This window comes from Triticum urartu, chromosome 7, assembly GCF_003073215.2.
Source record: "Triticum urartu cultivar G1812 chromosome 7, Tu2.1, whole genome shotgun sequence".
NCBI lineage: Eukaryota > Viridiplantae > Streptophyta > Magnoliopsida > Poales > Poaceae > Triticum > Triticum urartu.
Window position 1 is genome coordinate 486,300,473 of NC_053028.1, and position 27,779 is coordinate 486,328,251.

General features: G+C 42.7%; 1 protein-coding gene across 1 annotated transcript; it reads left to right on the top strand.

The window, feature by feature from the left end:
- The first annotated feature begins 276 nt into the window (after positions 1 to 276).
- On the top strand, positions 277 to 3,831 carry LOC125524844. The gene is made up of 4 exons (XM_048689867.1): positions 277 to 651; positions 736 to 849; positions 2,896 to 3,013; positions 3,392 to 3,831. Exons 1-4 carry the CDS (start codon positions 493 to 495, stop codon positions 3,463 to 3,465), a joined length of 465 nt encoding a protein of 154 aa, XP_048545824.1. The 5' UTR covers positions 277 to 492; the 3' UTR covers positions 3,466 to 3,831.
- The last annotated feature ends 23,948 nt before the right edge of the window (positions 3,832 to 27,779 follow it).

Below are 27,779 nucleotides of genomic sequence, written 5' to 3' on the forward strand. Positions count from 1 at the left end.
CACTACCCTGCAAACAGTCCCCGTTCACTATTAGGAAATAGCTTATAGGTAGAAATTTACTAGTAGCGTCTGTTTGGGCCACCACGCTACTGGTAATTACCAGTAGTGCTGGGTACCAAACACGCTACTGGTATAACTTAGCAGTAGCGTTAGTTTTGTCTAGCCGTGCTACTACTATGTGGTTCTCATCATGCCCTCGGGACTGGCCATAGTAGTAGTGTGTATTTCCGAGAACGCTCTACCACTACGAACTTAGTGATAGCGCGGTTCACCGACATGCGCTACAACTAAGCGCACCACACCTTCCTGTCTCCCTTGTCCCCCTCTCTCCCTCGTCATGTTCTCTCTCTCTCTCTCTCTCTCTCTCTCTCTCCCCTTCCTCCCTACTCTGATCCAGATCCAACCTCGGTGCCATGTTGTGCCTTCTTCCCCATCGCCGCCGGCCACCATCCCCACACTTTCTCTCCCTTTGTCCGTGGATCCATCTCTTCCATGTACGCCTCCCACACCGTCTCCTCCATCCCCCATCTCATCACTAGGGAAGACAAGGCAAGCGGGAGGAAGATCGGTCGTGTAGGTCAGATCCATCCGCCACGACCTCGACGGAGATGGCCCAGTGGATGGAGCGGACCTGCAAATCGTCAAGCCAAGGTAGCAGGGCAGCAGGGCTCCATCGTTGATTTCCTTGACCATCTTGGATTACCTTCCCTGATTTCCTTGATTCCTCACGCACAGGGCAACAAGGCTCCATCCTTGTTCTCTTCTCCATGGGGGTCACGCACAGGGCTCCACCTACAAGTGAAGAGAAGACCACTGCTCCTCCGGGTCTGCTTCTTCCTACTCTTCAAGGTCCCTCTCTCTCTCATGCTCTGCCTGAATTAATGGTGTTAGGTGTCACAACCAAACTGAAACTTTTTTATCTTCAGAAAGGAGAAAACTGAATCTTTAATTAGGTTAGATTGCACCTGCTGCTGTTTTTTTATCTTCATTTATTTATCAGAAATAGTAATTTACATTGAAGTTTTTTTAATTATTCACAGACACTTATTTATGCATTGTTCTTCCTGTATATAATAGATGTTGTATTTTTAGTTGTTCAGGTTCTCAATGTATGTTTGTCCACTGTAGAATGTAGGAGTGAATACTTAGACCTGAATTTTACTTAAATGAGATGCAATGGCATTTTTTATTTTACAAATAACAATAATCTAATCTACCTTAATTAGCTCAGCTATGTTTATGGCAAACCTTCTTAAGGAAGCAAGAAATGCCAATTCTTGTTTATGTGTTTCGACATTCTTTCATTGTTCTGTAACTACTTTGTGTCATGAATTCAGTCATGCACTCTTATAGGATAGATAGCCTGGACCACAAAAGGTGTGGCGTTGACTTAGTGGCAGTTGAGCTGCTGATAAAGGGCATGGGCGAACAAATGAAGGTGACTAGGATTTTAAAATGAAGTTAACATGTGATCAGCACAAAGCTTTTGTCTTATTTTTTATGTCAACTAATGCTATTTGTGATTTCACAAATTGCAGTTAGCTTAGGTTAGCATAGTATAGCTTCTTTATGATTTTTTAGCTTGACACATTTGATGCCACAAAATTCATGAGTAGTCAAAATTGAATGGGATACTGAGTATTTGAAGTTCCCTATTGCCGGACCAGCTAATCCTGTCGCCAGGCAACTCTTCTCACCCCCTCTTCTCCTCTTGTTATAATCAAATTTATATTATAAGCGGCAGAATATTGTGTTGGTGGCTACTAAGTTAGTAAGCATGCTTGATGCATTATGCTACTAACTTTCTAATCATATCGTGGATGGACCAATGTTTGTGTCCGTGCAATCTGTCTGTATTGTTGTGGCATATCAACTGCTTATTAGCCCCGCAGGTAGCTGCTGCTTTGCTTATGGCAATTCGTAATGTCCGTACTAATGTGGCTGATGAATTAAGCTCCACTAACTAACTAGGTTGTATTTAAGTTATATATTGGGTCCCTTTTACTTTCCACCATGGATAGTAGTAATCTGCACACTGTTTTCACATTTCAGTATCCTGAATTTGAATAGCTCAGTTCTGATGGCACTAGCATTGGACCATCTTCAGTCTTGCAACCAATTAACATGATCTCATACTGCATAAATGTGTATTCCTTTTATTTAGAATTAAATTTGTTCAATGACTGAGGGTTCTGTTGGGAGTTCTCTGTGTCCTACAATATTAAATGGTCATTCATAACTGCCCCTGTCTTCTTGCTGTTGGCCAAGTGGTTTTCCATTTTGAGCTTGAGTGCTCTGCTTGTGTTGCAAGTACAACACTGCACCTACTGTTTCTTTTTATTTATGAATAGTATATGTAACTTGCAAGTACAACCTCAAAATAAGGTAGTTTTTGATTTTTATAAAATTGTCATTCAGAATAATACGGAAAATTAATTCATTATATATGCAAGGAGCTGATTCTTGGTGAAAATTGCTTTGCCTGTATGTATGTAGAGTCTTGTAGCTAACTGATGGGGAAAAATGTGCCATGTAAATCTAATTGATGAAAAAAATATGTTTGGTCATCAGAAGCCTGTTTGTAGCTGTATGCAGATGTTTAGATGTGCAGTAAGTGAACATCCGAACAAGATTAACAAGTGAGGGTCGGTGTTCAGTAGATAATAAGATTGGTCTAATATTTCAGTTTGTCCGTTTCAATACAATATTACATAGGCGATTCTTGTTAATAGAAATCACTCAGTTTTTCGCTTTCAGTTTTTACTTCTACTTCACAGAGTGGAAGATTGTAAGAAAACATTGGCTGATCTTTAACAATTATTCTTAGAGTAAACCAGAGCAATATTCGATGATATATTGTGAGTCACTGAAAATGTATACTGTGTTTTTCTTCAGGATATGGATGACTATGTGAACGTAAGCAGGTTTCTTCCCAAACTTAACAATGAGATACTAGGTGAAAGAAATGATCCCTACAAGGTTGAGCAGCCTAGAGAATTTAGTACTGATCATGGTAAGGTTGACAAAGCCTGAAATCTCATTTTGATCCACGTTCCAAGATTACATGGTAGCATATATACTTAAAGTTGGCATGGAATATCAAAATTCAAAATAGACTTTGCCTATTCCCTGTTTTGAAAAAACAGTGGGAATTGATTTTCTGAAGTCCTTGGTTGTCTATTTCCCTATCCATGCAACAATAAATGTTGAACAGAATGTTGAACAAGATAGCATGAACACGTATAGCTAGGGTATGCATTTAGTAGGTGTGTTTCCGTTTCGAAGATTCATAAAAGACTAAAAGAGATTGATAAATGAAGAAAATACCCTACCGGATCTACACAAGGACAAGAACTAACAAGCAGTTTCCACTTTCCCAACATGGGCGCAGGGGTGATCGTCACAGACTACCGCACCCGGTGGGCATCGTGCTCTTCAACAACTCAGAGACGGACTTCACCGTGAAGCCCGGCGACTGTGTCACGCAGATGATTGTCCAGGTGATTGTGATGCCGGAGGTCGACGAGGTGGAGGACCTTTACGCCACCGTCAGGAGGTTGCCGAGGTGGAGGACCTCGATGCCACCGTCTGGAGGTTGCCGAGGTGAAGGACCTCGACTCCTTGGTAGATACATTTAGAAAAGTGGTCTGGTTAGGTTGGTGGTGGGACGCTAGGGAAGGTACCCACCTTTCGTGATGGTTGTGTGCATCTGATGTATAAATGGGATCTCATGATTTCTTTGAGTTCAGATTTTCAATGTTGTATACATGAACGATGCAAGTGCTAAGATGGTTCTGTGACCTTTGTACTAGATGTGTCTTGATTTCCATCCATAAATATTGCATCTAACTTTTTTTAATTTTTAATTACTTAGCAGTAGCGTGGGGGAAGAAGGGCATTCTACTAGTACTTAGGAATAGTAGTAGCGTGGGTTAGGAATAGTAGTAGCGTGGGTTGCGCGCGCTACTACTAACTTTTTAGCTGTAGCGTGGGGTAAAACACACGCTACTTCTAAAACATAGCTATAGCGTCATAGCAGTAGCATGGGAACCTACGCTACTGGTAGTCCCAAAACCCATGCTACTGGTAAGGTTTTTCCTAGTAGTGGTTACTTGGCCTGTCACGGTCTGGGGGCTGGACATGGTCGGACCCCTTAAAGGGCGAAGCCATAAGAAAAAATATTTGCTGGTTATGGTAGATAAACTCACTAAGTGGATAGAGGACAAACCAGTTAACGGCTGAAGCCGGACCGATGATAGACTTTATATCCGGCGTCGTACACCGTTATGGTGTCCCACACAGTATTATTACTGACAACAGCTCTAACTTTACAACGGACGAGGTGAAAAATTGGTGTGCTAATCTAGGTATCAAACTCGATTATGCCTCCGTGTATCACCCCCAAACAAACGGTCAAGTGGAGCGGGCCAATGGCCTGATAATGAGCGGAATCAAACCTAGACTAGTGCGATCCTTAAAGGAGTCGGATGAACACTGGGTCGAGGAGCTCGACTCCGTACTCTGGGGGCTGCGGACCACACCCAGTTGCACGATCGGATACACACCGTTCTTCATGGTGTACGGCGCAGAGGCTGTCCTGCCCTGCGATATTATTCATGACTCACCTCGAGTGCGCATGTATGAGGAGAGAGAGGCCGAGCTCGATCGGCAAGACAACTTAGATGGCCTGGAGGAGGAGCGCGATGTCGCAAAGGCCCATTCCGCATTTTACCAACAATAAGCTAGAAGATACCAAAGCAGAGAAGTGCGGGCTAAGACTTATAATGTCGGTGAACTCGTTCTACGCCCACGAGAGAAGAAAAAGGACAAGCTCAAGCCCAAATGGGAGGGTCCCTTCATTATAGATGAAGTTCACATTGGAGGAGCCTATCGCCTTCGCAACGCATCAGACAATCGCTTAGAGCCGAACCCATGGAATGCTGCCAGACTCTGAAGATCTTACGCTTAAATCTGAACACATCGTTCGTTACCTTTTTCTTTTTCCCTTACAACTTCTAGCGTGTGTTCGGGTAAGCCGTACACTTGAGGGGTATATGTCCTTAAATGTACACACCCCATCATAACCAGGGGGATTCCTCTAATAGAAGCTTATTATCATTTCGAGCATAAAGCTCACCATATATACGTGTGTTGTTTGCTCATATATGTCCTGTCCTCGCCATTATATGCACCTCTATGACTTAAGTTTTTGCCAAGTTGGGTTGCCTGGCTCCTGTGCTTATGCCCTATGTTCCCGCTCGTTCGGCTAGGGCATAAAGGGAGCACCTCTACGATTGTTACAACCGGGTCATCAGGACATGCACTTCAGACGGGTGAAGCCGAAAGCTAGCGTCCTTAAGGGAATAATGTTGGGGAACACAGTAATTTCAAAAAAATTCCTACGCACACGCAAGATCCATCTAGGTGATGCATAGCAACGAGAGGGGAGAGTGTTGTCCACGTACCCTCGTAGATCGTAAGCGAAAGCGTTATGACAACGTGGTTGATGTAGTCGTACGTCTTCACAATCTGACCAATCCTAGCACCGAAGGTACGGCACCTTCGCGATCTGCACACGTTCAGCTCAGTGACGTCCCACGAACTCTAGATCCAGCTGAGGTCGAGGGAGAGTTTCGTAAGCACGACAGCGTGATGACGATGATGATGAAGTTATCGATGCAGGGCTTCGCCTAAGCTTTACAACGATATGACCGAGGTGGAAATCTGTGGAGGGGGCCACCGCACACGGCTAAACAATCAACTTGTGTGTCTATGAGGTTCCCCCTCCCCCGTATATAAAGGAGGGGAGGAGGAGGGACGGCCTCAAGGGGCGCGCCCAAAGGGAGGATTCCTACTCCTAGTAGGAGTAGGTTTCCCCCTTTCCTAGTCCAAGTAGGAGAAGAAGGAAGGAGAGGGAGAGGGAGAAGGAAAGAGGGGGGCGCCGCCCCCTCCTAGTCGAATTCGGACCAGCCCATGGGGGGGCACCCCTTTAGGCCCTTCTCTCCTTTCCCTATGGCCCATTAAGGCCCACTACTTCCCCCGGCGAATTCCCGTAACTCTCCGGTACTCCGAAAAATACCCTAATCACTCGGAACCTTTCCGATGTCCGAATATAGCCTTCCAATATATCGATCTTTACATCTCAACCATTTCAAGACTCCTCATCATGTCCGTGATCTCATCCGGGACTCCGAACAACCTTCGGTACATCAAATCACATAAGTCATAATACAAATCGTCATCGAACATTAAGCGTGCGGACCCTACGGGTTCAAGAACTATGTAGACATGACCGGGACACATCTCCGGTCAATAACCAATAGCGGAACCTGGATGCTCATATTGGCTCCTACATATTCTACGAAGATCTTTATCGCTCAAACCGCATAACAACATACATTGTTCCATTTGTCATCGGTATGTTACTTGCCCGCGATTCGATCGTCGGTATCATCATGCCTAGTTCAATCTCGTTACTGGCAAGTCTCTTTACTCGTTCCATAATGCATCATCGTGTGACTAACTCATTTGTCACATTGCTTGCAAGGCTTATAGTGATGTGCATTACCGAGAGGGCCCAGAGATACCTCTCCGACAATCGGAGTGACAAATCCTAATATCAATCTATGCCAACTCAACAAACACCATTGGAGACACCTTAAGAGCATCTTTATAATCACCCAGTTACGTTGTGACATTTGATAGCACACTAAGTGTTCCTCCGGTATTCGGGAGTTTCATAATCTCATAGTCATAGGAACATGTATAAGTCATGAAGAAATTAATAGCAATAAACTAAACGATCATAGTGCTAAGCTAACGGTAAAAGCGGCCGGATTAGATTCGACTAGCATAACTTCGGAAAAGGATTAAGTAAAGCTGATCGTCGAAAACATACCCAGTCGATGGGGTTGTACACGGAAAAACCTTCCCGACACTTAAAGCGAGTGAAGTCTTCCTTCTCCCCTTTGAAAAGATCAGCTAAGATGGTGGCCAGGGCGGCAAAGTTGTCCGGACCCTGGCGTAGACAACGGGATGCATCGTCCTCCCTGTTGTAATGCCACATGGGAAAACCCCTACATTGGAGTGGCTAAATGCATCGCGTTATTGAAATTTCCATTACCTCAATTATTGATAGCCCGGAGTTGGCAAGTACTCTGATTTTGCTTGCAAACCTCTCGACCTCCGCACTGTCTCTTTCCTCGAGGCTCTGGGGACGCCAGTTGGCATGCTTCTTTAAAGGAGCGCTGGAGAATTCGGGAAGGCCGCGCTGGATTGGGTCCGGAAGAACGATGTCTTCGATATAAAACCATTCTGAGGGCCACTCGTCGGATGCCTTCTTCGGAGTGCCGGACAGGTATCCTGTCCCGGCTATGCGCCATACTTCGGTGTCGCCCACCTCGAATATAGATCCCTTTTAGGAGCAGGGAACGAGGCAAAAGAGTTTCCGCCATAATTCAAAATGGGCCTCACAGCCCAAGAATAGCTCGTAGAGAGCGACGAAGCCCGCGATATGCAGGATGGAGCCTGGCGTCAGGTTGTGCAGTTGGAGTCCATAATACACCAGGAGACCTCTTTGGAAAGGGTGGATAGGGAATCCTACGCCTCTCAGAAGGAAAGAAACGAAGCACACCCGCTCCTCTTTAGAAGGATTGGGGAAATTTTCTGCCAGGGCTTCGCCATTAAGGGAAGTTAACCCATCCCGAAAGGTGACTAGATCCGCGGAAGGAAGATATCCCTGCCTCTGAAGTTAATTCAGATGGTCGTGTGACACCGAGCAGCTTTCCTAGTCACCTTTTTGAGGTTCATAGGGGCGTGAGGAGGAGCTAGGAGTGCCGGCCATGTTTGGATGATTTCTTGTGGCGAGTTCTAAGGATTTCCGTGTGGTGCGGAATGCCATTTGAGATCCAATCCCCTTAAATAGACCCCATCCTTGCATGTTCGAGGGGTTATTTGTAAAAGATACTTGAACCGTTCGCATTCGTCTGGCGTGTGGAAGCCGGGGCGGTGGCGGCAAAAAACATGATATTTAATATGGAGCCGAATTGTCGACAGTCCGAAGTATAATGGAGAAACCACCTTACAAAGCTCAAAACATAAAAGCCGTATACTACATCGTCATTGAAGGCAAGTTCGGGGGCTACTGAGGGAGTCCTGGACTAAGGGGTCCTCAGATGGTCGGGCTATGCGACATGGGCCAGACTGATGGGCCATAAAGATACGAGATAGAAGGCCTTTCCCCGTGTCCGAATGGGACTCTCCTTTGCGTGGATGGCAAGCTTGGCGTTTGGATGTCAAGATTCCTTTCTTTGTAAACCGACTCTATACAACCCTAGGCCCCTCCAGTGTCTATATAAACCGGAGGGTTTAGTCCATAGAGGCAATCATAATCATACAGGCTAGACATCTAGGGTTTAGCCGTTACGATCTCGAGGTAGATCAACTCTTGTAACCCCTATACTTATAAAAGTCAATCAAGTAGGAACTAGGGTATTACCTCCATTAAGAGGGCCCGAACCTAGGTAAACATCGTGTCCCCTAGAAAGTGCAACTATCCCTAGGTGGTTTTGGTAATTCTTAACAGCATATAGCTCATTGAGCTAATGCTATTTGAAAGTAAATATTTCAGGAAAGCTCAATGATTGGCATGGCATGGATTAGAAAGTGGACCCCTCAAAATGCTAAGGACAAAAGATTGGCTCAAGCTCAAAGCACAAGACTCTACATTTTACTTTTAGTGATCCAAGATCACATTGAGTCCATAGGAAAAGCCAATACTATTAAAAGGGGGTGAGGTGTTGCTTAATGAGTTACTTGCTCAAATGCTAAGTGATATGCTCCAAAAACCCTCAACTACTTTCTCATATCCACATATGTCACAAACCAAAAGTCAAACTCGGCCCCACCAAAATCTTCTATCCGGCGCCACCGAGTTCACTTGACATAGCCACTGCCAGAAACCCTAGACACTTCGGTCTCACCAATAGGGATCTCGGTCTCATCGAGATGGGATTTCAAACTCTCTGTTTCCCTTCGCAACGTTTCCGTCTAACCGAGATGAGCGATCGGTCCCACCGAGACTGCAATGCAAACTCTCCGTTTCCCTTTCATAACGTTTCGGTCTAACCGAGATGAGCGAATCGGTCCAACCGAGTTTGCCTGACCAACTCTTTGTTTGCCGATTACCAAATTCTGTCCCAGCGAGTTTGTGTAATCGGTCTCACCAAGATTATGTTATGACCTAACCCCTAATGGAATCGGTCCCATCGAGTTGACATGTCGGTCCCACCAAAATGCCTAACAGTCACATTATGAATCAAATCGGTCCGACCGAGTTTTATGATTCGGTCCCATCGAGTTTGGTGATTTGTGTGTAACGGTTAGATTTTGTGTGGAGGCTATATATACCCCTCCACCAACTCTTCATTCATGGAGCGATCCATCAGAATATGCCTACACTTCCAACATACATTTTCTGAGAGAGAATCACCTACACTTGTGTTGAGGTCAAATATATTCCATTCCAACCACATAAATCTTGATCTCTAGCCTTCCCCAAGTTGCTTTCCACTCAAATCATCTTTCTACCAAATCCAATCCTATGAGAGAGAGTTGAGTGTTGGTGAGATTATCATTTGAAGCACAAGAGCAAGGAGTTCATCATCAACACACCATCTATTACCTTTTGGAGAGTGGTGTCTCCTAGATTGGTTAGGTGTCACTTGGGAGCCTCTGTCAAGATTGTGGAGTTGAACCAAGGAGTTTTTACGGGCAAGGAGATCGCCTACTTCGTGAAGATCTACCCTAGTGAGGCAAGTCCTTCGTGGGCGATGGCCATGGTGGGATAGACAAGGTTGCTTCTTCGTGGACCCTTCGTGGGTGGAGCCCTCCGTGGACTCGCGCAACCATTACCCTTCGTGGGTTGAAGTCTCCATCAACGCGGATGTACGATAGCACCACCTATCGGAACCACGCCAAAAATCTTTGTGTCTACATGCGCTTGCTCCCTCCAAACTCCTACCTTTACCTTCATATGCAATTGTTTTACATTCCGCTGCTATACTCTTAGAATTGCATGTGTAGGTTGATTACTTGTTTGTGCTAAGTTGCTAAAATCTGCCAAGACTTAAAATTGGGAAAAGGCTAGATTTTTATTGGGTCAAGTAGTCTAATCACCCCCTCTAGACATACTTTTGATCCTACAAGTGGTATCAGAGCTGTGGTCTCCATTTGCTTTGATTTCCATAGCTTTTGGTGATCATAGCCTTGGTTTCACAACCTAGGAGAGTATGGCGTATAGTGAGGGAAATTACCACCGTAGAGGTCCTTACTTTGATGGTACTAATTTTGCTAGTTGGAAGCATAAGATGAAAATGCATATTCTTGGACATAACCGCGCCGTTTGGGTTATTGTGTGTATTGGCTTGCAAGGTGAATTCTTTGATGGGAGAGAACCGAACCGTGAAGCTACCGCGGAAGAGTTGAAGATGCTGCAAAACAATGCTCAAGCTTGTGATATTCTCTTCAATGGATTGTGCCCCAAAGAATTCAATAAAATCAGCCGTCTTGAGAATGCAAAGGAAATTTGGGATACTTTGATTGATATGCACGAAGGTACCGACTCCGTCAAGGAATCCAAATTGGATGTGCTTCAAAGTCAACTTGACAAGTTCAAAATGAAGGATGGTGAAGGTGTCGCTGAAATGTACTCTAGGCTTGCTCTCATCACAAATAAGATTGCCGGCTTAGGAAGTGAAGAGATAATCGATAGATTCATCAGCAAGAAGATCCTAAGAGCCTTGGATGGAAAATATGATACCGTGTGCACATTGATCCAAATGATGCCAAATTACAAAGATCTCAAGCCAACGGAAGTCATTGGAAGAATTGTTGCTCATGAGATGTCACTCAAGGATAAGGAAGAGCTTCACAACAAGTCAAGTGGTTCTTACAAAGTCTCATGTGATACTCCCACATCATCAAGTGAGAAACAAACTTTCAATGAAGAATTGAGCCTAATGGTGAAGAACTTCAACAAGTTTTACAAGAGTAGAAGCAAGGAAAGAAGTTCCAAGTCAAGGTCCTACAATGACAAAAGATCTTCTAGTCATGAGTGCAATTGCTACAATTGTGGAAGACCCGGACACTATTCCAATGAGTGTATGGCTCCCTACAAAAGAAGAGAAGATTCTCCTAAAATAAGAAGTCGAAGAGAAGAATCACCACCAAGAGAGAGAAGGAGTAGAGATGACTGTTATGAATGAAGAACATCACGGAGAAGCAAGGATCTGGGAAGGAAGGACAAGTCATCAAAGAGCTACACAAAATGAAGACATCAAGCTCATGTTTGTGAATGGGTATCCGGCTCCGACTCCGACGATCACTCCGAGAGAAGTTATCACTCCGACTCCGAATATACTCAAGATGAAGGTGTTTCCGGTCTAGCACTTGTGTCAACCAACTCCTACGACATATTTGACTCACCAAATGAAGGGATTGGAAGATGCTTCATGGCTAAAGGCCCAAAGGTATCACACCCTGAGTATGTTGATTTCAATAGTGATGAAGATGATTTGCTAGGAGATGATGATTTATTATTGACAACTCTAGTTATGAAAACTATGATGAACTTGCTATTAATAATGCTAATCAAGATAAAACGAATAACAATGATAAGAAGGAGATTGAGCGTCTAACTAAGAACTAAACACTCTTAAGTTAGCTCATGAAACTACCTTGGAAGATCATCAAGAACTTTTATAGACTCATGATAAGCTACGTTTTGAAAAGCCCAACCTTGAGCAAGAGCATGAGTTCTTAAAAGCAATCAATGATGATCTTCTCAAGAAAAGTTCTTCTTACATTGCCAAGCGTTTACTCTTGTCTACTTACATGCCACAAGTTAAATCTAGCAACAAGAACAAGAAAGATTCTTCTTCTAGTAGTAACAACAATCATGCCGAATCCAATGTTGTTGCTTCTAGTAGCTCTCTTGATTCCACTAATGATTCTCTTATCCAAGTTACACTTGAGCAAGAAAATAGCTTATTGAAGGGAATTATAGAGAAAGGTGTTTACAAGAGCCTTGCCAGAAGTAAGCAATTTGAGGAAATTGTACGCAAGCAAGGAAGACACCGGAAGAATCAAGGTGTTGGTTTGGAACGAAAGTTCAATGCCAATGGAGTTGAGTGGGAAGAAGATCAATACCCCAAGACAAAGTTTGTTCCTCAACAAGAGAGGTATGATCCTACTTATTTCCAAGGAACACAGGCTCAAGATGATCTTCCACCACAAGACCACAAGCTAAAAGGCAAGGACAAGCTTCAAGAGGAGATTGATGCATTTGAAGAAGCACTTAAGGCCTTGTTCAAGTGGGTTCCCAAGACTACATCAAGTTCCACTTCATCAAGTACGACTACAACTCCAAGGATTCCCATCAAGATGGTGTGGATCCATAAGAAGAAGAACTAGAGAGTTCATGAGGGTGACTCCGCCAACATACTTCAGTCTTATCATCTTGGCAAGGACAAGTGCAAACAACTTCCATATCTTGCACTAGTTCAAGGAGTCACAAACCCTCTTGTTGGTAGGACAAGGGACAAGGTAACCTAATGCTTTCATGGACATCATCCTATGTGAACATCACTCTAAGTCTATGAATATCCTTGTTTGTTCCTTGTGGGACTAACCCGTGTAGGTATTGAAAGTGCAACTCACTCCAAAAGATTGCTCCGAATGATCTACATCAACATCGAGCATCTACATCTTCAACACCTACATGAAGTCATCATCGACAAAACCCAAGGTTAGTTCATCCCTCTTAGGGGGGGGGGATATCACATCTAGGGGGAGCTTTACTCTAATCAATTGAGCTAAAGCAACTCTAATGATGTGAGCACAACAATGCTTTATGTAAAAGTGGCAACTCCACTTGTGCTTAAACAATGAGTATGACCTATGATCAAATGTTCTCATTTGACTCCTAAGTCAATATACTCATATATAGATGACCTAGTCATCGCCAAATTGCTTGATAGATGCTAGAGTGATTGTGCATGCTTTGTCACATATTTCATTTGTCATTTTATTGTGTGAGCATGTTGGTTGCATTTTTCACTCATTCGAGGACATACATTTGTTGCTTTGATTGTTTGCCTTTTTTGCCAAATGGATGGACAAGAATGCCTAAGAGCCTCCTCAAGCTATCTATGCGTTTCTCGTCTCAAAATCTATTCATGCTACATCACAAAGTTTGATCAAGTCAGATTCGAACCACTCTGTGTGAGGAGCACTCGGAGTCCCTGATTCGTCAGACTTAAACTTCCAAAACCTCTTTGTGCATTTCGGTATGACCGAGTCATTCATTTTGGTCGCACCGAGATCACTAAGTTGATCTAGATTTTCCTTCTCGGTGCAACCGATTAGAACTTTTCGGTCACACCGAGTTGCAGTAACCGCTTGTAGTTCTGCATCTCGGTGCCACCGAGTTGTTCCACTCGGTCACACCAACAGGGTTGGGATATATATACCCACGGGTGAGATTTTGGAAATTTCTTCAAAACCTCTCAGCTCGCGCGTGTCCTGCTCTGCCGCCTCGGGTCTCTGGATCATCCTCTTGCCGCCAACGACCTCCCGCTACTGGTTTCCATCGCCGTCAACGGATTTCTGCCCCTCCATTGCCGCCGTAGCGAACTCCGCCGAATTAGGGTATGAGTTTGATCTTTTGTGCTATTCCTTTAAGTCCGATTCGTAGCACATGACTTTGCGATGTTCATGACCATGTATGCAATCAATCTATCCACTTAAAACATCCTCTAGACTAGATTGGATTTGAAAATTTAGGGTTAGGTCTCCGCCGAACTCATCTTGGACTGACTGAATTGTAGAAATTGGTCTCACCGATTTGGCTTAGGCCATTGTAGTTGCACTTTCGGTCTGACCGAAAATTGCAAATTAGTGTGACCGAGTTCGATTCTTTGTGAAACCCTAGCAGTCTCGGTGCCACCGAACTGTGACCCGGTCTGACTGAGTTCACTAGTTTAGGTTCCAAAAGCTGCTTCGGTATCACCGAGTTTACAAATCGGTAGCTCCGAAATGCTTTCTGTGAAGAACTAAAACTAAGTTTTTAAGTCATCCTTTTTGCAAAAACTCTGCACTTTGTGATGCTCATCCAGTCTACCTTGACTATATCTATTAACAGGGTCTGCTGTCAGTAAGTTTGCAGAGATGTCTAACCAGAGCGACAGCCAGAACAAGTCAGAGGAACAGGTGCAATTGAGTGAGGGCACTAGTCCCTCTAGCACTTCCGATGATGGCTACAGGAGCACACCAAGCAACTTGCCCAAGGCAGCCACCAAGACAAGGAAGAAGAAAACCTCAGATTCTGTAGATGAGGATTATGTGGCTGTTGAGGAGGAAGTCAGCTCCAAGAAGAGGGTGATGAAGAAGGAGTATGGCACAGTTGCATCAATTAAGCCTAGCTTGCACAAGAAGGCCCCTGCCAAGAGGGTGCCAACCTTAAAGGTGAGAGCCTCAACTGCTGAAACCTCCAAGCCAACTGAAGAGGTTGCTGGAGAAGGAAAGAAGAGGAAGGAAAAGGTCAAGAAGACCACACTACTAGGAAAAGGGCTATAGATGATATGGCCACTAATGGCGCACCAGACATGTGATGCGCCATTACTATATAGTAATGGCGCACCATGTGTTGGTGCGCCATTAGTAGTTTTGAAAAAAAATTAAAAAAAATTTGTTACTAATGGCGCAACGTGGTACAGTGCGCCATTACTAGTTGACATAGTAATGGCGCACCACACCCACCGTGCGCCATTAGTAGTTTTGAAAAAAAAATTGTTAGTAATGCCGAGCCCCACCTCCCCTCGCCCCGTCGCCCCCCTCCCCTCGCCGCCCCCTTGCCCCACCTCCCCTCGCCCCGTCGCCCCACCATCCCAACCACCCGCCGCCGCCGCCACCCGCCACTGCCCCCTGGCCCCACCCCCCCTCGCCCCGTCGCCCCCACCACCCGCCACTGCCCCGGCGCCGCGTCGCCCGAACGGCGCCCCCAGGTGCCCCGCCGCCCCCACCACCTGCCGTCGGCCCCTGCGCCCGCGCCGCCCCCGGAGCCAGGCTCGCCGCTGCCCCTGCGCCCGTGCCGACCCTGGAGCCAGGCTCGCCGTGGGCCCCCTGCGTCCGCCTCGCGCCCCCCGGAGCCAGGCCCGCCACCGCTGCCCTAACCGCGGCTGTCCACCACCACCCCCTGCCCCCGGAGCCAAGGTGAGCATTTTTTGTTTTTTTCTACTGTTTTTCTTTGCTGTTTAGGTTTAATTAGGTTATTGATAGGTTTAGGTTAGTGGTTGGTTTAGGTTAGTGCAAGATTTAGGTTTAGATAATTAGAAGAAGAAGGAAGTAGAAACAAAGAAGAAGAAGTAGAAGAAGAGGAAAAAGGAAAAAAGGAAGAAGAATAAGAAGAAAGTTGAAAAACAGAACAAGAAAGGAAGAAGGAGAAGAGGAGGAGGAGGAAGGAGAAGAAAGAAAAAGGAGAACAAGAAAAGAAGAGAGGGGGAGAAGAAGAAGATGGAAAGGAAAAGGAAGAATGCATCATTGTTTAATTGTAGAGGCTGATGATCGAAAAGTTGACCTTTCTTAGGAGTAGCATCTTCAAATAAGTAACCCTTCATGTCTTCAAATAAAATAACAGAACAACATAACTCAGAACAGTAATATAACCAAGAATGCATCTTCGAGGACGAGAGCTTTTTTCAAGTATTTATTTGCTGCTTCCTCATAAGCAACGAGACATCTGTGAGGACAGAACATCATTTTAGTAGGATGTAACAATCATTAGTCTTCGAGAAGAATGATATTAAATAACATGGTGGCCTGTGATGTATTTTCGTACCGAAAATGCATTTGGCACTAGTCCTCGCTTAACAACATCATGGGTGGGAAGCGGGAACTTCGGAAGTGCATTGGTGTAGTTGATTATCTTCTGCTCAAAATTTATGCTGCTATAATGTTGTATGATAATGTTGTAAGGGTACTAATTGGTCTCTTCTGCTGCTTATCAGAAATGGGGGGAAGCAGCCATCGCTGCTCTGCCTCACTGGAGTACGAGTTGGATGGTTTCGAGTTCTTCAGTATCATACTTGGGACTTCAGTATCAGCCACGAGGCAGGTATATAAAACGAGAGATCTCCCCTTCACCCATCTCATTATGATAACTCTGTTGTTTGCTACATCACTCCTTGTCCCAAATTGCAGAGGCTGCCTGGCACTTTTATGAACATGCTAGGTGAAGATCCGCCAGATAATGTGAAGCTCCGACAGGTCGGCAGCAGGGTTCGCAGGCTATGGGACATGGAGTTGGTGATCGAGGAGGGCCACATGTACCTGTGACGTGGCTGGGAGAAGTTCTACATTGCCTACGACCTGCGGACCAGGTACTTTCTTCTCTTCAGGTACGACGATGATGCCACAATGCTCATCGTGAAGGTTTTCAACGCGACTATGTGTCGCATGCGCTACGCTGACAACGAAGATGCTAGTGCGTTCCGCCTCTTCTTATTCCTCTACATTTGGCTTTGTCTCACATTGATTGTTAACGGTCATTGTTGCATTTGGACAAGCAATGGGAGCAGCAACAGCGACACTGGCTATAGCCAAAGCAGCAGCGATTATGGCTGTAGCAAAAGCAACAGCGATTCTGGCTTTAGCGAAAGCAGCAGCAAAGACAACAAGAAGGATGACCCGGACTGGAGTGCGGGAGAAGAGGAGCAGAGTGGGGATGAGGAGCTGCAGGATGACGATGGGCATCAGGCTGAGGATGACCTAGCGCTGTTGGTGGCTGACCAATGGCAAGAGATGGTGGTGGATGACCATGGGCAAGAGATGGTGGTGGCTGACCATGGGCAAGAGATGGTGGTGGCTGAGGATGACCTAGAGATGGTCGTGCCCGTCCTGCCTGAAGGTGGCCTCGCGATGGTGGTGGTGCCTGACAATGACCACACACCGGTGGTGGCGCCGGCAATCCCACAGCTGGGCGACATGACCACGCCAATTGTGGTAGAAGACTACATCCCACAGCTGCCTCCACTGCCTCGCCGCTCTTGGCGCATCAAGCTGATGAAGGAGAAGGAGAAGAACAACGAGAACTGAACTATGTCATGTATGTCAGATCTCCAAAATGATATATATATATATACTTAGTTACCTATGTTATCTCTAATATGCTTAGTTTCCTATAGGTTAGCTCCAAAATTACTTATGTTAGCACAAAATGATCAAGTTTACATAATAAGCTTATAGTCTTCTTCTTATTCTTCTTCTTTTCCAAAATGACATAGGTAAGCTTCATTTTACCTAAGTTGGCTCTAATATGCTAACTTAGAGAGCTTATATGCTTAGTTTCCTATAGGTTAGCTCCAAAATTACTCATGTTAGCACAAAATGATCGAGTTTACATAATAATCTTATAGTCTTCTTCTTATTCTTCTTATTCTTCTTCTAGTATTCTTCTAGTGTTCTTCTTCTTCTAGTATTCTTCTAGTCTTCTTCTTCTTCTCTTCTTCTTCTAACTTCTTGTTTATCATTTTGCAGATTTGATTTAATTCACGGAAGCTTGCATGGATGGAGTGCTTCTTTTCCATTTGTGTTTTTATTTTGTATCAATGTGAAACTTTTGTCAATTGATGGATAACGGTGTTGGATGAACAATGTGAAACTTTTGTAATATGTAACGATGGAACTATGTGTTGGCAATGTATGTATATATGATGAAACTTGTGTGTTGGATATGATTGTTATATGGATGCTTGTTGTATATATATGTGTTGGATATCTCATATGTGAAATAGTGACCTGAGATTAAGAAAAAATGAATTTTTTTTAAAAAATTGTTACTAATGGCACACTTCCATGAGGTGCGCCATTAGTATACCAGATACTAATGGCGCACCTATGGGATACTAATGGCGCACCTGTGGTGTGCCATTACTAAAATATTCTAGTGGCGTGGTACTAATGGCGCACCTGTAGTGCGCCATTAGTAGCCAAAACAGGTGCGCCATTAGTAGGCCTTTTCCTAGTAGTGCCACTGCCAAAGTGCTTCGTAGATCCTTGATAAGTCCATTTTGCATCATGCTTTTATATCGATATTTATTGCATTATGGGTTGTTATTACACATTATGTCACAATACTTATGCCTATTCTCTCTTATTTTACAAGGTTTACATAAAGAGGGAGAATGCCGGCAACTGGGATTCTGGGCTGGAAAAGGAGCAAATATTAGAGACCTATTCTACACAGCTCCAAAAGTCCTGAAACTTCACAGAAGAAGTTTTCAGAATATATAAAAAATACTGAGCGCAAGAGGTTCACCAGGGGGGCCACACCCTTCCCACGAGGGTGGGGCCGCGCCCTACCCCCCTGGGCGCGCCCCCTGCCTCATGGGCCCCCTGGTGGCCCTCCGATGCCCATCTTCTACTATATGGAGTCTTTCGTTGAGGAAAAAACCATAAGCAAGCTTTCAGGACGAGACTCCGCCGCCACGAGGCGGAACCTTGGCGGAACCAATCTTGGGCTCCGGCGGAGCTGTTCTGCCGGGGAAACTTCCCTCCGGGAGGGGGAAATCATCACCATAGTCATCACCAACGCTCCTCTCATCGGGAGGGCCCCAATCTCCATCAACATCTTCACCAGCACCATCTCCTCTCAAACCCTAGTTCATCTCTTGTATCCAATTCTTGTATCTAAGTCTGGGATTGGTACCTGTAGGTTGCTAGCAGTGTTGATTACTCCTTATAGTTGATGCTAGTTGGTTTATTTGGTGGAAGATCATATGTTTAGATCCTATATGCACATTAATACCCCTCTTATTATGAATATGAATATGCTTTGTGAGTAGTTACGTTTGTTCCCGAGGACATGGGAGAAGCCTTGCTATTAGTAGTCATGTGAATTTGGTATTCGTTCGATATTTTGATGAGATGTATGTTGTCTCTCCTCTAGTGGTTTTATGTGAACGTCGACTACATGACACTTCACCATTATTTGGGCCTATAGGAAGGCATTGGGAAGTAATAAGTAGATGATGGGTTGCTAGAGTGACAGAAGCTTAAACCCTAGTTTATGCATTGCTTCGTAAGGGGCTGATTTGGATCCATATGTTTCATGCTATGGGTTAGGTTTACCTTAATACTTTTGTTGTAGTTGCGGATGCTTGCAATAGAGGTTAATCATAAGTGGGATGCTTGTCCAAGTAAGGACAGTACCCAAGCACCGGTCCACCCACATACCAAATTATCAAAGTACCGAACGCGAATCATATGAACGTGATGAAAACTAGCTTGACGATATTCCCATGTGTCCTCGGGAGCGCTTTTCTCTATATAAGAGTTTGTCCAGGCTTTTCTTTTGCTACAAAAAGGATTGGGACACCTTGCTGCACTTTATTTATTTTTGTTACTTGTTGCTCGTTACAAATTATCTTATCACAAAACTATCTATTACCTATAATTTCAGTGCTTGCAGAGAATACCTTGCTGAAAACCGCTTATCATTTCCGTCTGCTCCTCGTTGGGTTCGACACTCTTACTTATCAAAAGTACTACGATAGATCCCCTATACTTGTGGGTCATCAAGACTATTTTCTGGCACCGTTGTCGAGGAGTGAAGAGCCTTTGGTAGGTGGAATTTGGTAAGGAAAAATTTATATAGTGTGTTGAAATTTACTGTCACTTGTTACTATGGAAAGTAATCCTCTAAGGGGCGTGTTGGGGTATCTTCACCCCGACCAGTAGAGCATGGAGTTGCCCCTCAACCTACTGAACCTACTGAAAATGAAAATGTCTACTTCGAAATTCCTACGGGTATGATAGAAAAACTGCTAGCTAATCCTTTTGCAGGAGATGGAACGTTACATCTTGATGAGCACCTAATATATGTGGATGAAGTTTGTGGATTATTTAAGCTTGCAGGTATGCCCGATGATGTTATCAAGAAGAAGGTCTTCCCTATATCTTTGGAGGGAGATGCATTGACATGGTATAGGCTATGTGATGATATGGGATCATGGAACTACAAACGATTGAAATTGGAATTTCATCAGAAGTTTTATCAAATGCATCTTGTTCATCGTGATCGTAATTATATATGTATATATATATATATATATAATTTTTGGCCTCGCGAAGGAGAAAGCATCGCTCAAGCTTGGGGGAGGCTTAAATCAAGGTTATATTCATGCCCCAATCATGACCTCTCAAGAGAAATGATTATCCAAAAAATTTATGCTCGGCTTTCTGATAACAATCGCACCATGCTTGATACTTCTTGTGCTTGCTCTTTTATGATGAAGACTATTGAATTCAAATGGGATTTATTGGAAAGAATTAAACGCAACTCTGAAGATTGTGATCTCGACGAAGGTAAGGAGTCAGGTATGACACCTAAGTTTGATTGCGTTAAATCTTTTATGGATACCGATGTTTTCTGTAAATTTAGCACTAAAAGTAGCTTATTTCTGTGAATCTTTTGCTACTCATGTTGATCTCCCTAAGGAGAAGTGGTTTAAATATAATCCTCCCATAGAAGTAAAAGTAGTTGCACCTATTAAAGTTGAAGAGAAGACTATCACTTATAAAGATCCTATTGTTCCTACTGCTTATGTTGAGAAACCACCTTTTCCTGTTAGGATAAAAGATCATGCTAAAGCTTCAACTGTGGTTCGTAAAAGCAATATTAGAACCTATACACCTCCTGAGCAAGTTAAAGTTGAACCTAATATTGCTATTGTTAAGGATCTCTTGGCTGATAATATTGATGGGCATGTTATTTATTTCTGTGATGAAACTGCTAGAATTGCTAAACCTGGCGCTAAAGATAAACATAGACCTATGGTAGGTATGCCTGTTATTTTGGTTAAAATAGGAGATCATTGTTATCATGGCTTGTGTGATATGGGTGCTAGTGCTAGTGCAATACCTATTGACTTATACAAAGAAATTATGCATGATATTGCACCTGCTGAGTTAGAAGATATTGATGTCACAATTAAACTTGACAATAGAGATACTATTTCACCAATGGGGATTGTTAGAGATGTTAAAGTATTGTGTGGGAAAACTAAATATCCTGCTGATTTTCTTGTTCTTGGTTCCCCACAAGATAGCTTTTGTCCCATTATATTTGGTAGACGCTTCTTAAACACTGTTAATGCTAGGATAGACTGCAAAAAGGATGTTGTTACTATTGGTTTAGGTGATATGTCTCATGAGTTCAACTTTTCTAAATTTTGTAGACAACACCATGAAGACGAATTGCCTAGTAAAGATGAAATTATTAGTCTTGCTTCTATTGCCGTACCTCCTAGTGATCCTTTAGAACAATATTTGCTAGACCATGAAAATGATATGTTTATGAATGAAAGAAGGGAAATAGGTGAAATGTTCTTTAAACAGGGGCCTATTCTAAAACACAACTTGCCTGTTGAAATCTTAGGGGATCCTCCTCCACCCAAGGGTGATCCCGTGTTTGATATTAAACCATTGCCTGATACTCTTGAATATGCTTATCTTGATGAAAAGAATATGTATCTTGTTATTATTAGTGCTAACCTTTCAGAGAAGGAGGAAGAAAAATTATTGAAAACTCTGAAGAAGCACCGTGCTGCTATTGGATATACTCTTGATGATCTTAAGGGCATTAGTCCCACTCTATGTCAACACAAAATAAATTTGGAGAAAGATGCCAAACCAGTTATTGATCACCAACGACGGCTGAATCCTAAGATGAAAGAAGTGGTAAGAAAAGAAATACTAAAGCTCCTTCAGGCAGGTATAATTTATCCCGTTGCTGATAGTCAGTGGGTAAGTCTTATCCATTGTGTTCCTAAGAAGGGAGGTATTACTTTCATTCCTAATGATAAAGATGAATTGATTCTGCAAAGAATTATTACTGGTTATAGGATGGTAATTGATTTCCACAAATTAAATAAGGCTACTAAAAAGATCATTACCCCTTATATTTTATTGATCAAATGCTAGAAAGATTATCCAAACACACACATTTTTTCTTTCTAGATGGTTATTCTGGTTTCTCTCAAATACCTATATCAGCTGATGATCAATCTAAGACCACTTTTACTTGCCCTTTCGGTACTTTTGTTTATAGAAGTATGCCTTTTGGTTTATGTAATGCACCTGCTACCTTTCAAAGATGCATGATGGCTATATTCTCTGACTTTTGTGAAAAGATTTGTGAGGTTTTGATGGAGGATTTCTCCATTTATGGATCCTCTTTTGATGATTGCTTAAGCAACCTTGATCGAGTTTTGCAGAGATGTGAAGAAACTAACCTTGTCTTGAATTGGGAGAAATGCCACCTTATGGTTAATGAAGGTATTGTCTTGGGGCACAAAATTTCTGAAAGAGGCATTGAAGTTGATAAAGCTAAAGTTGATTCTATTGAAAAGATGTCATGTCCCAAGGACATCAGAGGTAAAAGAAGTTTCCTTGGTCATGCCGGCTTTTATAGGAGGTTCATTAAGGACTTCTCAAAAATTTCTCGGCCTCTGACTAATTTATTGCAAAAAGATATACCATTCGTCTTTGATGATGACTTTGTAGAAGCATTTGAAACACTTAAGAAAGCATTAATCTCTGCACCTATCATTCAGCCACCAGATTGGAATTTACCTTTTGAAATTATGTGTGATGCTAGTGATTATGCTGTAGGTGTTGTTCTAGGGCAAAGAGTTGATAAGAAACTAAATGTTATTCAATATGCTAGTAAAACTCTAGACAATGCCCACAGAAATTATGCTACTACTGAAAAAGAATTCTTAGCAGTTGTATTTGCTTGTGATAAGTTCAGACCTTATATTGTTGATTCTAAAGTAATTATTCACACGGATCATGCTGCTATTAAATATCTTATGGAAAAGAAAGATGCTAAACCTAGACTTATTAGATGGGTTCTCTTGCTGCAAGAACTTGATTTGCATATTATTGATAGAAAGGGAGCTGAGAACCCCGTTGCAGATAACTTGTCTAGGTTGGAAAATGTTCTTGATGACCCACTACCTATTGATGATAGCTTTCCTGATGAACAATTAAATGTCATAAATGCTTCTCATACTGCTCCATGGTATGCTGATTATGCTAATTATATTGTTGCTAAATTTATACCACCTAGTTTCACATACCAGCAAAAGAAAACGTTCTTCTATGATTTGAGACATTACTTTTGGGATGACCCACATCTTTATAAAGAAGGAGTAGATGGTATTATTAGACATTGTGTACCTGAGCATGACCAGGAACAGATCCTATGCAAGTGTCACTTTGAGGCTTATGGAGGACACCATGCTGGAGATAGAACTGCACATAAGGTATTGCCTACTCTCTTCAAGGATGCCCGTAAGTTTGTCTTGTCTTGTGATGAATGTCAAAGAATTGGTAATATTAGTAGACGTCAAGAAATGCCTATGAATTATTCACTTGTTATTGAACCATTTGATGTTTGGGGCTTTGATTATATGGGACCGTTTCCTGCCTCTAATGGATATACACATATTTTAGTTGTTGTTAATTACGTTACTAAGTGGGTAGAAGCTATTCCAACTAGTAGTGATGATCATAACACCTCTATTAAGATGCTTAAATAAGTTATTTTTCCGAGGTTTGGAGCCCAAGATATTTAATGACTGATGGTGGTTCACATTTTATTCACGCTGCCTTTCGTATAATGCTTGCTAAGTATGACGTTAATCATAGAATTGCATCTCCCTATCACCCACAGTCTAGTGGTCAAGTAGAATTGAGCAACGGAGAGCTTAAATTAATTTTGCAAAAGACTGTTAATAGATCTAGAAAGAATTGGTCCAAGAAACTTGATGATGCATTATGGGCCTATAGAACTGCATATAAAAATCCTATGGGTATGTCTCCGTATAAAAATGGTTTATGGAAAAGCATGTCACTCTCTTGAACTATAACATAAGGCTTATTGGGCTATTAAAGAGCTCAACTATGATTTCAAACTTGCTAGTGAGAAGAGGTTATTTGACATTAGCTCACTTGATGAATGGAGAACCCTAGCCTATGAGAATGCCAAATTGTTTAAAGAAAAAGTTAAAAGATGGCATGATAAAAGAATGCAAAAGCTTGAGTTTAATGTAGGTGATTATGTATTGCTATACAACTCTCGTTTAAGATTTTTTGCAGGAAAACTTCTCTCTAAATGGGAAGGTCCTTACGTTATCGAGGAGGTCTATTGTTCCGGTGCCATAAAAATCAACAACTTCGAAGGCACAAATCCAAAGGTGGTGAACGGTCAAAGAATCAAACATTATATCTCAGGTAATCCTATAAATGTTGAAACCAATGTTATTGAAACCGTAACCCCGGAGGAATAAATAAGGGACACTTTCCGGAATGTTTCAGACTCCGAAAAGGAATAGGTATGTGGTACGGTAAGTAAACTGACTCCAAAACAGTTCTAATGGCATTTTTTTCCCGTTTTGGAATATTTAGAAAAATAGAAAAATAAGAAGCAGTCCGGGAAGTACACGAGGGCTCCACGAGGGTGGAGGGCGCGCCTACCCCCTGGGCGCGCCCCCTGCCTCGTGGGCACCTCGTGTGCTCTCCGGACTCCGTTTTCTTGCATGTTATGTATTTTGGTCGGTAAAAATTCATTATATAATCTCCCAGAGGTTTTGACTCCTATATCATGCAAATATCTCCTGTCTTTGTTTCGAGCTGTCCTGCTGCAGATTAGAGCAACATGTCGTCCCAGGATTCGGAAGGAGAAAGCTATGTGGCTGACTACCTTGCAGATCCTAAGGTCTATGGGGATGTGGAGCATTGTGGTTGGACTACGGAAGAAGAAGAGGACTATGAACCCAAGGGAAGGGAGGAGACGAGCTCAGAAGAAGATGAAGTCACATTACCTCAACCTGGGGACATGCATGTGGAGTTCAAAAAGTCAAGCCTCCCGGATAGAGTAAAGAAACCTAAGATCGAGTTTATCCCTTTACGCCTCTTGCAGGAAAAAAAGCAGGAATTATGCAAAAAGATACTGAGCCTGGAGAAGGAGATCGATGACCTAAGGGACCAAAATTCTGTCCTCAAGCGCAAATTAAGGAAGAAGCCTACGCCATCAACAAAACCATCACCTTCTTCGCCAACAAACAAGAACTGAGCATCGGGTATGGGCACTCCCCTTGGCAACTGCCAAGCTTGGGGGAGTGCCCTGGTATCGTATCACCATCACTTTTATCTTTACCCTTTTTCTTAGTTCGCTCCTTTTAGTAATACCTTGATCTAGTAGAATAAATTTTTTGGTATGATCTAGTTGTGAGTTTTGCCTTATGATCCCTCTATGTAATCGATTCCGTGAGCTTTATAATAAAGATTAGTGTTGAGTCAAGGGCTTGATGATTTTGCTATGATCTTGAGGGAATAAAATAAAAAAGAGAAAGAAATAAAAAGAAACAAAGAGATCATATGGATCTTATGGAGAGTAATGAGCTCACATATAAAGAGTATGATGATTAAAAGTTGTTGAGAGTTGGCAAACATAGTTTTGGTCATCATTGCAATTAATAGGAAGTAATAACGAAAGAGAGGTTCACATATAAATACACTATCTTGGACATCTTTTATGATTGTGAGCACTCATTAAAATATGACATGCTAAAGAGTTGACGTTGGACAAGGAAGACAATGTAATGGGTTATGTTTTCTTTCATCTGAGATAAATTATATTGTCATGGATCATCCAACATGTTGGGCTTGCCTTTCCCCCTCATGCTAGACAAATTCTTTGCACCAAGTAGAGATACTACTTGTGCTTCCAAATACCCTTAAACCCAGTTTTGGCATGAGAGTCCAACATATCTACCTATGGATTGAGTGAGATCCTTCAAGTAAGTTGTCATCGGTGCAAGCAATAAAAATTGCTCTCTAAATATGTATGACTTATTAGTGTGGGAGAAAATAAGCTTTATATGATCTTGTGATACAGAAGAAATAAAAGCGACGGACTGCATAATAAAGGTCCATATCACAAGTGGCAATATAAAGTGACGTTCTTTCTCATTAAGATTTTGTGCATCCAACCATAAAAGCGCATGACAACCTCTGCTTCCCTCTGCGAAGGGCCTATCTTTTACTTTTATCTCCTACCTTACATAAGAGTCATGGTGATCTTCACCTTTCCTTTTTACATTTTATCTTTTGGCAAGCACAATATGTTGGAAAGATCCTGGTATATATGGCTAATTGGATGTGAGTTTTCATGAACTATTATTGTTGACATTACCCTTGAGGTAAAACGTTGGGAGGCAAAACTATAAGCCCCTATCTTTCTCTGTGTCTGATTAAAACTCCATACCCATAAGTATTGTGTGAGTGTTAGCAATTGTGAAAGACTATATGATGGTTGAGTATGTGGACTTGCTGAAAAGCTCTTTTATTGACTCTTTCCTATGTTATGATAAATTGCAATTGCCTCAATGACTAAGATTCAAGTTTGCTGGTTCTCAATGAAGTTTATGATTCATACTTGAAATTGTGATTGAATTGTTACTTTAGCATAAGACATCATATGATAATAATTATATAAGTTGCTGTTCTAAGAATGATCATGATGCCCTCATGTCCGTATTTTATTTTTATCGACACCTCTATCTCTAAACATGTGGACATATTTTTCGATTTCGGCTTTCGCTTGAGGACAAGCGAGGTCTAAGCTTGGGGGAGTTGATACGTCCATTTTGCATCATGATTTTATATCAATATTTATTGCATTATGGGCTGTTATTACACATTATGTCACAATACTTATGCCTATTCTCTCTTATTTTAAAAGGTTTACTTAAAGAGGGAGAATGCCGGCAGCTGGGATTCTGGGCTGGAAAAGGAGCAAATATTAGAGACCTATTATGCACAGCTCCAAAAGTCCTGAAACTTCACGGAAGTTATTTTCAGAATATATAAAAAATAATGAGCAGAAGAAGTACCAGAGGGGGGCCACTCACCAGCCACGAGGGTGGGGGGCGCGCCCTACCCCCCTTGGCGCGCCCCTTCCTCGTGGGCCCCCTGGTGGCCCTCCGATGCCCATCTTCTACTATATGGAGTCTTTCGTTGAGGAAAAAACCATAAGCAAGCTTTCGGGACGAGACTCCGCTTCCACGAGGCGGAACCTTGGTGGAACCAATCTAGGGCTCCGGTGGAGCTGTTCTGCTGGGGAAACTTCCCTCCGGGAGGGGGAAATCATCACCATCGTCATCACCAACGCTCCTCTCATCGGGAAGGGGCCAATCTCCATCAACATCTTCACCAACACCATCTCCTCTCAAACCCTAGTTCACCTCTTGTATCCAATTCTTGTCTCTAAGTCTGGTATTGGTACCTGTAGGTTGCTAGTAGTGTTGATTACTCGTTGTAGTTGATGCTAGTTGGTTTATTTGGTGGAAGATCATATGTTCAGATCCTATATGCACATTAATACCCCTCTGATTATGAACATGAATATGCTTTGTGAGTAGTTACGTTTGCTCCTGCGGACATGGGAGAAGTCTTGCTATTAGTAGTCATGTGAATTTGGTATTCGTTCAATATTTTGATGAGATGTATGTTGTCTCTCCTCTAGTGGTGTTATGTGAACGTCGACTATATGACACTTCACCATTATTTGGGACTATAGGAAGGCATTGGGAAGTAATAAGTAGATGATGGGTTGCTAGAGTGACAGAAGCTTAAACCCTAGTTTATGCGTTGCT